Here is a 12,345-nt window from a genome sequence, read left to right as displayed (position 1 = left end):
TAGTTCCTCCCTTGTCAGCAACAGTGAGAGACACCAACCCCGTCTCACTGGCAGCCTCTCCGGGCCAGATGTTTTCCATGGGTCTCCACTCTTCCGCTGTCACTTTGGCAGTGCCAGAGATAAGGAGCAAAAAGCAGTTAGTGATGTGTAACAAACTTCAATGGGAAGCTTCATATACATTGTCACAGGACAGATTAGAGCAATTTCAGAATCAGCATTAGTGAATTAATAGCTGACCAAGTTAGCCTAAAATTTGTTCTTGTCATTCTAAGCATAAATTGTGCTTTCTGCTCTCTTCCCCAAGTTCACACAATGGCAATTCTAGTTGGCTCACCAGCATGTGAAACCAAGTGCTTCCCTGTCTTCACTTTTAATCTCCTCTATTACTCCTACAGTAACAAAACAGAACAATTGCACTTGTAGGTACAGAGGTTCTGGTTTGCACCTCTTCTCTGCACCTTACACAGTAAGAACTGTTACTACTTAAAGTCACTGACAGGCAGCTGAATGCGCTAAAACTGTTTAACAGCAATTTGAAATGATGTAAGTGTTTCAAAGTTTAATTACGGTAAGCAGGATAGCACCCTTGCTTCCCACAAAAACATCCTTTAATCTTCAGCAAAACTGGGTTTCAAGCCAAATTCAGTGATAGCATAATTCCTTCAGTGTCACCAGAATGACAACTGTTTGGCACAAAGACAAGTGGTCTGCAGTATTCAATCCAATGGAAAAAACTAGCAGGTAGCACAAACACCTACTTGTGCATGCATGCACAGCCAGCTCCATATACTTTCACTAATATCAAGTGCTATTTATTCTCAGATGCTTGCTCACAGGGTCATAACACAGTTCATTTGGATATAATGAAAAATTATTTCACCCATTCATTTGATCTTGCTGATGGATGGAGCCAGTTTCCAGAGAACCACTGGCACTCAGCAAGGCTTCTACAAGTACTTTCCTCACAAGTGTCTTAGATATGAAGAAAATATTTTTCAGAAGAGCTTAACATCTTTTATTCTCTAAACCTGCATGGCTTTGATTTCCATCGTCTGGTCCAGGTTACATTACAGCAGAGAATCTTCAATCAGACCTTAAACACTGCTGATTTGCTTCACTTAACCCAGGCTGGCAGGAACACAAAAGTACTTTTACAACCATAACTTGTTTGTGAATGCGTAGCTGAACACTCATTACTGCTTTTATTGAAAAAAATAGTAAAAAAAAGAAATTACTAAGAACCTAAGTCTGAGAGAACAGTAATTCCGTATCTATTGAGAATCTGCTTCCACCCTTGAAGCCAGTTTAAAAACAAGACTTGATATTTATGTTATTAAAACTTCCATACAATTTGTAGGGCTGAAGATGGCCAGTATATTGCTGAAATACACAGGAAGAACTGGGAGATGCAGTTTTTGAAGTTTACATTAAATAATAGAGAACTATAATAAATTAAAGTCTTACATGTGAACTTACCTCTTTGTGAGCCTTGTCTGTATAAAATATGTAAGGAACACGATCTCTTGCAAGGATAAAGATTTCAAAAACAATGGTATTTTAAAATACAAAAATGTGTTATTTCAGCACAGTTATTCTCAATGTCCGTGTTTTAACCCCAAAGCATTGGGATTTAATGAGAAAACACATGCATATGGTTTAAATTAGCCACTTTGATAAACATTCCTACAAGTAGACAGCAAAAGACAATTCCAGTAGCAGTAGAGAATTGCCACATTTTCGAACAGCATCAACTTTCCCATGTCATTTTTCAAGTGACAGCAGAGCAAAAGCTGTCACTTTTTTTTTTTTTCATGTTGATAGAAAGACATGGCCCGACTTTCTTTAAAGGAGGTGCAGAAATATTTTGTGTGGTCACTACAGGAAAAGCACCTGAGGACAGTTACGCCTTCCAGCACGCTGGACTCAGGATGTCCAAGGCACAAATAAGACCACTGCAAAAAGTCCATGCAGTGTAACTCCAGGGTTCCTCAAGTTCAACTGACTGACTCCTTTTGTAGTGTTTCACATACTTCTAAGATCTGAAGTAGAAAAGAACACTTAGCAAATTTTAGTATTAGAATTTTCATCCAAGATGCTCTGCATGCCATTTTGAAACCTTCCTTTCTGCTGATTCAAAAAAATACCACCAGTATATTATGACTAAGACAAATGAAAAATGCCATCACAGCATGAACAGGTTCCTTGTCAGTCAAATTTTCTGTCTGCTCTTAGAGTTAAGCCATAAGGAATAGCAGTAACAGTACAGAATGTGTCTTCTAGGACAAGTCATGCCTGAGAAACAAAGTGCAATGTTATGCAATGTTTCCCAGCATCATTTAAAAATAACTTCTAGAATTTATTTTCTCTTCCAGAATAGTATTAGCATACTAATTAGCCACCAAGTACTCCAAACAGGCTTGATCATGGGATTCAGCAGGAACCTCTTCAAAAGTGTTTAACTAGACTATGTGTAAATCTGCATCATAGAACGCTACCAAAGCATCTGGAAGAGTACATACAATAAGAAAACTAGCACCAGCACAGTGGTCCAGGGGACAAATCTACCATTCCAACTTGTCCCCAGTATTTCCAATGGATCCATGCTGGAGTTCATTTCAGAAGCCCTGCTGCAGACCATTCCACTGACTCCAGAGAAGAGATCTGCTTCAAATATGAACACATGGCAGAATCCAGCTGTCTACTTACACAGGAAAAAGATTAAAATTGATTTTCTCACATTCATATAAATGTATTTCAGAAACAATAAGGTACTACAATCTCCTTTATTATTTTAAAAACAGTTTTATTCTGTATATTTAGAAACGTGTAATTTTAATAACTGCAGAGAAAAAAAAAATCAGCCACACCTGAATAGCTAATAACTCATTAACAGAATGCAGTGGTATATTATCTAAACAGTAGTAGTGCCATTGTGCCGTAATAAATTGTCTATTAGTAAAAAAATACATTTCAGGGCACATAGTACAGCATCCTTATGACAAATTACAGTAGGGATACTTTTCAAGAATTTAATCAAAGTAGAGAATTCGGAGTTATATTCTTTAAATGCAGCACTTAAAAAGGTAACAACTTTGTGCATTTTTAAAAAATGTCCTTGTTCGTATATTGTAGAAATGCTGCTTTATTGCTGCAGATGTCAAAGTTCAAGGCTCAAAAGGTATGAGAATACAAAGATATCCTTAAGAAACTTCGTTTGTTATTATATATATTTATATATATAAAAAGGTAAAGCTTATAAAAGTTAATTTACAAACCAAGAACAAAAGTGGTATGCACGCATTATATACAAGCAGTCTATAACATCTATAAATTTTCAAATGCATAGCAGAAAACATACCATCATTTTCTTCTGGTTCTCTTCTGGCTGATGAACACAAACAATACTCATTCTCTAAACCAAGCTCACAAGTTTTTTTTTGTGTGTGTGGGATTCCCCCCCCCCCTCTTTCCCCAGTCTCCCATGATATATTATCTAGGTAAGCACAAAAGCCATACAAACTTAATACAGAGAACTATGAGAGCTAAGACTATTAAAAACATGAGGGTAAGGCATCCCTGCTGGTTAATAGGTCTGTAATAATGTGGTTAATTTACAAATCCACAGAGGCAACTGAACCATAGTCATCCCACATGCTTCTCCCCCACCCCCCGTTCTCATGACAATGTTTCCATATACAGTAAGTAGATGTGTTTGCATTAGCCTCTCCACAGAGGAAAACATCTAAACTGTGCTACCCCGAGTTGATTGTCATGTTACTGGACATGTACACCAAAAGTCATTTAAAAACTAGAGACCAAAACGTAGTCTTGTGAATTACAAACACACAATAGTAAAAATGCAGGTTAAATTCTGTGTTTTCGTCAGTGGACTATGAATCAAATTCAGTTCCTCTGAATATAATTCCATTGGTACTTTCATATTTTAATTAACGAAATAGTAGTAGTGTCCTTAAAAAAAACAAAACAAAACAAAACAATAAACCAAACCAAACCCCCACAAAAGAACAACCAACAAACCAAAGCATACAGAACCTGCAAAACCCCTACCTTGTTCCCACTGTACACTCCCTGCTCGTGGCATGTATTGTGACCATGGTTCAAAGAGTGTACTTGCTAAACCTTTGTTAGTTAAAGCAAGATGCTTAAACACTAAGATCCATTATCACTTATAGAACAGTTAATACTTGATAGAGTGGTTCAGTTTATATGTAAGGTCCATCTCAGTTTCACATTATTTACTCGGCTAACTTAATATTTAGAAGTGGTCAATTAGGACTGAGACACAGTTTGCTCCAACAAGATAGTTTGGATCCCCAGGAAGAGACTTGTTCTGCCAGGTTTTGGGGTCACCTGTGGGAGGAAAACACAATGCTGGTGTTTAGTATCCGCTGTCAAACAGTGCACATCTTGAAACAACCAAGCTTTTGGACAGGAGGTTTTAAGTTCTGCATCAACATCTGTTTGTTCATTGGTGCTTTGGGTTTTTATTCCTCCTCTTTATCCCTGTAGTTTATATGTTATCAAGAAAATATTAACCCTTTATTTTCATATAATGTAGGATAGATCCGTTATTCGAAACATATGCTGTGGCACTCAAGAACTGTTAAACGTAAGTCATTCTACTCTACAGCACCAACATAGTGCTTTCCACTTCAGAAGTGTTAACAGTGAAGCAGGTATTTACTGAGTCTTTCCAAAACTGCCAGAAAGAAATAAGATATTTTAAAAGCAAATCTAGGTAGGATGCATTTGAAGTTTCTTGGAATAGTTCTCAACACAGATGAGTCACATCAGAAGTTATAACTAAACACTATGACGCACTAGTGGTTTTATTTTCTGTTACGAAAACTACTGTTAACAGGATTGTAGTCATTTAGCAGCCACAACCAGTATACTCGTTTAAAAGCCTGAAATACAGACAATCTAAAAGGGATTCTAGTTAACTGGTATGTACTTAAAAATCTTTACAAAAGACTTATCTGCTTATGGTCAAAGGTTCTACATAACATTCTGTTAGGAGTGTAAGTCAGACAAAGGTTACATTCCATCTGCACAGTCAATCATCTTTTTCAAATGGAGAAAGTATTCTTCATTTACCCACCTAAAACCACCACTAAATGCTGCCACTATACACAAAGTGTCACCCCACTCTGGCAGAACAGTGAATAATGCCCTGAAGTTCTCTTAAGCTTTCAGGTAAATGACATTAAACAACTTGGCCACAGCAGATCTGCCTAGAGAGACGTGCGACAAGTCAGAGAACCCAGTCAGGCTGCAAACACCTGAGACCTCTCTACTAAATGACACTGATGTAAATTCCACATAATTTTCTCGAAGAACTCATGAAAACAAAATGAAGTACACAATGCACTGAGTGATGGCAACATCTGATGTAAGGACAAATAGAAGTGGCCTGTGTATAGTTAGCGAATGCAAACAAGTTTACTGCAACCAACCAGGACTACTTATTTTGGTTAAGAAGCCAAATAACGCTGGAGGATTTTGCATTTTATAGATGCAAGGATTTCATTCAAAACTCACAAGATCAAATATGTTAGGAGAAGGGCAAGACAGGGCCCTTGTTGCACATGAGATAATGGCAGACTTTCCCCAACCTTTCCAGCTAAATAGGATGATTAGACTGTGGCCAGTGCAACCTCTGGCTGTTGAAGATGTTTCTCATACTTACAGAAAACTGCTTTGAAAAAAAAAAATCCTTCAGTATTTTTTACTAATACTTTCTAACAGTTGTGGCCATAAAAGGCAACTTTTCTCCCCGGTCAGTTTTAATACCAAAATCGTTCAAGTTTTTGAAGGGATTTAATAGTAAAATACCATATATGAAGGCTTAAATGTGGCAGAAAGGATGTTAGTAAGTGCAAATGAATGTCACTTGCAGGACAGAACATGGAGACATTAAGAAAAGATGAGGTAGAGCAGACGACTGAAGAGAGAAGAAACCCAGAATTGTATAAACTGTCATTGTAAAGCCACCTCAAAAATCAGAGTCCCATAACCAACTAATTTAGAAAGAGAGAAAACAATTATTTATTTAAGACACAGTATGGTCTACTTACATATCATAAGACAGAATTGCCTAATTTTAAGGTTTGTCTCAAAAGAGCAATGTTATGATATACATCCCATTTCAGATTAACAGAATGTGGTGTTATTTACAGTACAGAAAGTGTCAGGGTTTAAATACACACACGCTCTTGCTCTCACCCACACATGCACACACTCACATATCCCACTTCAGAAAGGGAGAGAAATGTCTCAGTAACTTCAGTTATTATTTAGATCATTTGAGTCCTCTCCCTTGACTTCAAGTAAGTTCATGAACAGGTGCTATTAGTTACAAAGGATGTGTTGTGTCATTTTTGTACATAGTTGTCATATCTTTTGGGACCCTATAACTTACGAGTCCATTTTTTAACACTGCCATGTATACACACATTGTTAAATAAATGCATGCAACACATGCATATAATAGCTTATAAAAAACTAAAAATTATTGCCATTAATACCTCTAGGTTATTGAATTCCCATCAAGGGGATTGATGCTTTCATCTTTCAAAGCATCAGTACTTTGGTGTTGATGGTGACAGATACATTAGTGCCAGAAGATATGCATACATGGTGGCTTAAATGCTGTATACAGAAGAACATCGTTCAGTCATTACTTAGAGCGTACATACACATTAATGGTTTGAACCTTCCACCAATAAGTTTTGAAGGTAGCTGAATAAAACCTTAAGACTTTTTCCCCAGATGTGCAAACATTCCTTTTTAAAGCTCTGTAACCTCACAGCCATTTCATGAAATTGCTTGAAACTTGCCCAGAATTCTCAATTAGTCTCCTCACTGACAATTCCAGCCAATACATTCTCCCCCTCATCCCAGAAAGCCACAGTGAGGTAAAAATAAACAGGTAAATAAAATTGCAACCTAGTTGCAACCTTTACTATCGACCATAAACTTCTGGGTAAAAGGCGGTAGAGGAGAAATAGGCAGAAGCAAGCAAGAAAAGTCTTGTGAAAAATCCAGCTACATTAGAATGAATCGTAAATGCTTTTACTGAACACTATAGTTTTCTTAAATGACCCAATTGTTAGCATCAACTTGCACACATGGAAACAGTTAACAAGCGTTAAATCATGAGTTATGAGCATGCAGATTGTTAAGATTTGCCAGAGTCCTATATGGTTAATTAAGCAACAGACAAACACCAGTTATGTTACAAAGGCCAATCAGAGGTACATAATCATTTCCTCTCCATTTTAGTGCGACTATCATTTCAAGTGTATTCAGCTGTAGCAGTCCTCAAGAAAGAAGACAGAATAGAAAAATACGATAATATTTAATAGACTGGAGATATTACTCTTTTTCTGCTATCATGGTTTTAGCTATGAATTTGCACCATGAGTAAATGTAAGAAAGACATTTGTAATGAAAGTGAAATGGGAGAGTTTGACACAAATACAATGATTGAGTTCTTTATATTACACAGCATCACCTTTAGCCAAATTAACTTAAATTATACGATAGCACCCAAAAGCCCCAAAAGGACAGAGGGAGGACAGCATACCCGACGAGGAGTCGGAGGATTTTAGAGCAAAAGACCAACCATCAGGGGTCATAGACGCACAGTGTGGCAGGCGCAGCTCCACTGGCTTCAGGAATTTTAGTCCATGAGGCCCACACATTACCAAGGGGCTAAGAAGTGTTTCACCTATAGTTGAGACAAAGAAAAACCTGCTAATGAGTTTTCTTGAAATAGGTTCAAAGTATCACATAATTACATTGCAGAGCTAACCAGCAACTTAGTTTTGGAGAAAAATACAAATATTTCGACCTGTCAGTAAAGAATAGAACTTAGCAAGATTGTTTCTCATAGTCTCAAAGCACTCAAGTAACTTCTCAATAGAACATACTGCAATCTCAAGATGAAAAAGGATAAACAAAAAAGAAACAAATCCCCAAATCTGTAAGCAGCTTTCCTCACGCTTCTCTTTGCGCTACACCTGCAACGTTCTGCTTGTATGGATTTGTGGCACACTGGGCTCCTGAGCCGCTGAAGGATTTATTCTGCCCATGACCCTCATCCTAACAGTCAGAAAGATCAAGTGCACAAACATATAGGTCAATTTTTACCTTACACCTCCAAATGTTGAGGAACACGCTATGTTTGGTTTATGAAGATTCAAAGAAACTGCAGATTACAGGTAAGGCTTTACCTGCAAATTTATGAAATTAACCCCTTTAGTTTTTTGACTTGAGGAAATCAAGAACCTGACAGGTCAGAAAATGCATGTACACTGGACTAGTGGTATGAAAGACAGACTTACTATGAAAAAATTGTTTAACTAACACTACTCAACCCTTACAAATCAAGAGTAAACATTTATTTATGTAAAAGTTTTTTTTTATTTTTTTAAACCACAAAGCTGTTTTCTGTAGAGAAATTGAAAAAAGTTAAAACGCTGAGTATTTTAAAATGTTAAAGTGTTTTAAAGTACATTTCAAATCTTTAAGTCAAGCTAAATTAGTTTAGATCACATGCTTTATAATTCTTTTGGTCCTACCTGTGAGATTAAGAAATATTTTTAATAAGAACACCTAGAATAAATCTCTGCAATTTTTAAGGAATCTACAATACCAAAAATTCTTAACAAGAATAATTTAGAATCCTCCTCTGGCGTACTAGGTAAGTTTTAAATGAGTACTTAGGTCTACAAACTAAATATTCTCAAGATATAATTCAAGGCTTCCAGCTTGCTCACAACTTTCAATATTAAGTAGAATATTGCTCTACTTGTACTACTTGCGAGATGTATACCCTGTATTTCCATAGAGACATATTTTATGTATTGAAGCATATTAAGGTAATTTCATATTCTGTTTTGCTGCTGTTAGAAAATAATTGTATTAAGTAACAGAACAGGGTACAGTGCCAGCTCTTACCTTTCTCTTTGTCCAAAGGTGGAAGTATACTGTTGTCTCTGCAGACTTTGAAATATATTTCTTGCTCTATTCCCTCGGGAATGGCTCCTTGTGGTATAATAATACTGACTCCAGTCTCTATGGAGCTCAATACACCACCATTGCTGTTAAAGACACCTCTTGCTGTAGCTACAACAGTGTGTCCGTCTTCTTCCTCCTCATCCTCGAGCGCTGAAGGGCTGAAAGACAGACCAAGCCCGGCAGTTTTATCAATGTTTTCTTCCTGAAAGCCAGGGGGACACCTTCCACTACCACTTCAGCAGGACACAGCCTAGAGTAGGCTAGCACTGATTTTAGAAAAACATGGAATGTGTCCCACACTTGATTGTGCAGGACAACTAAGAAGAAAGTTCTAGTTCCACCATGACAGAGAACATTTTCACACAAAAAAAATCCTCAAAGCCCACAAACTCTGAAAGTGTTCAGAAAATAGTTAAAGCAAGCATTCAGACAGCTTGAATCTTGTGTTTTCAAATGCCTGCTTCTGGCATTATACAGAGAGAACTTGCCCCAGCCACACACTTCAGCTTAGCTAAACTAAATGTAGTTAGCATCTGAAAGTTTGTTTTTCCTTCCAAAACTCTATTATGACTTTAATACCATAACGAGCAATATTTCTTATTCAAGCCACACTGAACCCTTGTATTCAGATATACATTGAAAACAAAGCCTGTAAAAAAGAAAAAACCCAACACAACAAAATCACACACAAAACAGAACACTTTTTTTTTCCAGTTTGCAAGGGTATAACTAAAGAGAAACACAGGTTGTCAAATGACTGATTTGAGATAATTTCTGAAGATTTTCGCTCAAAGAGCCAATAACTTCAAAATTTCTAGTAGTCTACAGAACTATACAGCATCAAAACATTTCTCAGTTGCTTAAGAACAAACAGGATTAATCCTTCAATAACATTTCTGAGTTACTGAAATTTCAAGCAAGATTTCAAATCTGGTTCATGCATTACTATTTTTAAACCAAGCAGTAATAAAAACAGTGTTCTGCAAATATTATTGAAAAAACTTCAGTCAGCAAATAACTTAGTATTGTTATACTACCTGTTGCTCTTGACATAGTCCTTAAAGCATATTAGGCAAGCACAAGCTGCTTTTAAGCAGTTGTTTTGCCTCATAGTAAAGAGAACCCATACGGAAGCCCTAAAATGATTTTCTCTTTTTACAAGTATTTTTAAAATTTCCCTTACGCACATGTACCATGAGGTGTCTCCCTAAGGATACAGAATGAATACAGTTTGGTGTAAAAGATATCGTTAGTAATTAATTCCATCTTCTAGAAACAAATTGAGGACAAATTACTACTACCTACCACAAGATTTATAATTACGAGGAACAGGAAATAAAAGCCATGCCACTTTCTAATAACAGGATGCAGGATGATACAGGAACACAGGCCAGACAGTAAGTGTCTATCCAAATGCTCTTCAGTACCCTTTGGCAGAATTTTGGAGTCATAGTATCAATCTTTCAACTATAACGTCAACAGAAACTGGAAGCACAGAAAAACCCCACAACTAAACAAAAAGCCACACACACAAAACACAAACCAACCAACAAAAAAAAAAAAAAACCCAAACCAAAACACTGCACTTTTTTCCACAGGTTTCACAGCTGAACTCACAGATGTACTAACTGAAAGAAGAAAGCAGTAGCTTACCTTACAGGAATGGCTTTAGGCACAGCATTAACATTATTTGGTTGATATTTAGGCTTGTCAACCTGTACAGCAAAGGTCTCCATCCCACTGTCAAACTCAGGAGGCTGCGATGAGCTGTGGGATTTCAAAATCGGTTGAGGAGAATTTGGAGATTTTGATGGCAACTCTGGTTTATGTTGAGTTTCATTTGGCAAGAGATTATGGTTGAATTTAGGACTTTCAAACTTGCGTTCAAAGGGCCTCGCAGCACTAGTGTAAGGTTTTGTTGTAAAGCGGTTGTAAGAAGGAGTGACTGTTTTCTGAATCTGTTCAGTTCCATTAACGGGGCCTTTGTCAGGGAAGCTCTTCTGAGGATAAAAAGTAGACTGCACAGTGTCCTCTCTAGAGGATCTGAAAAGTGCTGGCTTATTCTGAGGTGGAGGAGGGTCAGACGCAGAGTTAACTGCAACACAGATAAGAATACCAGAACTCGTCAGTAATTATCAGAAATTTCTAGTCACACACACTATGACATAAGATACATCTTCGTCAACTCTTAATCTGCTGTATAAAATATATATATAGGTCCAAGCTTAGCTCTCTCAGATCATCAGTGCTATTATATTTTGTATGTTCAGACCGGTTATCTGATGTTTCATTAAACAGATACATAAGATACAATGGTATGACCTTTCAACAAAAAGGTTAGACTGATTTATACCATGACCAATTGAAAAAAAGAAGAAAACCAGTATTGAAATACTATCATGCACTTGCACAAACTGGAAAATTCAGTTGGACTGGGAAATTCTCTCCATGCAAAAGTAAAACCAACTTTTTATTCTGGTTTAAGAAGCCTATAACTGTAACACTCATGCCTAAAGAATTCTGGTCCAAAAAACAGAGAGGTACATTTTTAAGTACTGGAAGTTCTACGTCATCTTTGCTGAGACCACTACATATCAATGAGACTATTAACACCTGGGTGCTACAGTTTCAGAGAGGATCACCAAATCTCTTACTGAAACTCAATCTCACTATAGTAAAAAGCTATTTTCACTAATAATTATTCCAGTTTCAGTTGAGAACAACACAGTTCCCAGCACAGACTTGCTGAAGCAACCACATGAGCACCTGACAAGTGACAGTGATAAACACAGGGTGGCTTTCCAGCTGCTCACCTTCAGAAAGTGCAGGCTTGTGATGTGCTGGGAGAGACAGGACAGGACTATTAATGGACTGAGGTTGTGTGTACTGGACCGAGGGAGCAGGAGGAGGAGTCGTCACTTGAGAGATTGGCTCATAGCGTTTCTCACCCACAGGCCTATCCATTGATTCAGTATTGGTTGTTTTCCCCCTGTTAAAATAAAAGAAAAAACCCAAACACTTGACTGTTCTGCTTCCTCGGGGCTCAAAGCTCCTGTATTCACTGCTATTTTTTTCTTCTATGAACACCTGATTTCCACCTCTTCCTATAAACATTAAAACATGATCTTCTTTAATATCCTGTCTTAAGTATAAAAACATTTATTGATAAGCACAAGAGATTAAGACAACACTGACTCTTTAGAAGATTAGTAACACAAACCATGGCAAACAAAAGGCAGATGACATTTCAGGTGTATTTGCATAATTGCCTATGAGATCTTTGGTTTTCAATTTCCCTGG

The 12,345-nt window shown here is 37.1% G+C and overlaps 1 protein-coding gene across 19 annotated transcripts in view; it reads right to left on the bottom strand.

Moving 5' to 3' along the window:
- Positions 1 to 2,782: 2,782 nt before the first annotated feature.
- TJP1 (tight junction protein 1) overlaps positions 2,783 to 12,345 on the bottom strand; it is a 186,714-nt gene continuing 177,151 nt past the window's right edge. For 11 of the 19 annotated variants that reach the window (XM_065076022.1, XM_065076025.1, XM_065076031.1 and 8 more), the window contains 5 exons: positions 11,859 to 12,034; positions 10,699 to 11,140; positions 8,986 to 9,203; positions 7,610 to 7,753; positions 2,783 to 4,371 (listed from right to left, as the gene is read on the bottom strand). In XM_065076022.1, the coding sequence (XP_064932094.1) occupies positions 4,277 to 4,371; positions 7,610 to 7,753; positions 8,986 to 9,203; positions 10,699 to 11,140; positions 11,859 to 12,034 (1,075 nt within the window). In that variant the 3' untranslated portion in view covers positions 2,783 to 4,276. The remainder of the gene's footprint in view (positions 4,372 to 7,609; positions 7,754 to 8,985; positions 9,204 to 10,698; positions 11,141 to 11,858; positions 12,035 to 12,345) is intronic. The other 8 variants (XM_065076023.1, XM_065076027.1, XM_065076036.1 and 5 more) reach the window with 2 other exon arrangements.

Source organism: Columba livia, chromosome 11, assembly GCF_036013475.1.
Source record: "Columba livia isolate bColLiv1 breed racing homer chromosome 11, bColLiv1.pat.W.v2, whole genome shotgun sequence".
Classification (NCBI taxonomy): Eukaryota; Metazoa; Chordata; class Aves; order Columbiformes; family Columbidae; genus Columba; species Columba livia.
The sequence above is the reverse complement of the archived record's forward strand: the minus strand, read 5'-3'. Positions and strand labels throughout refer to the sequence as shown.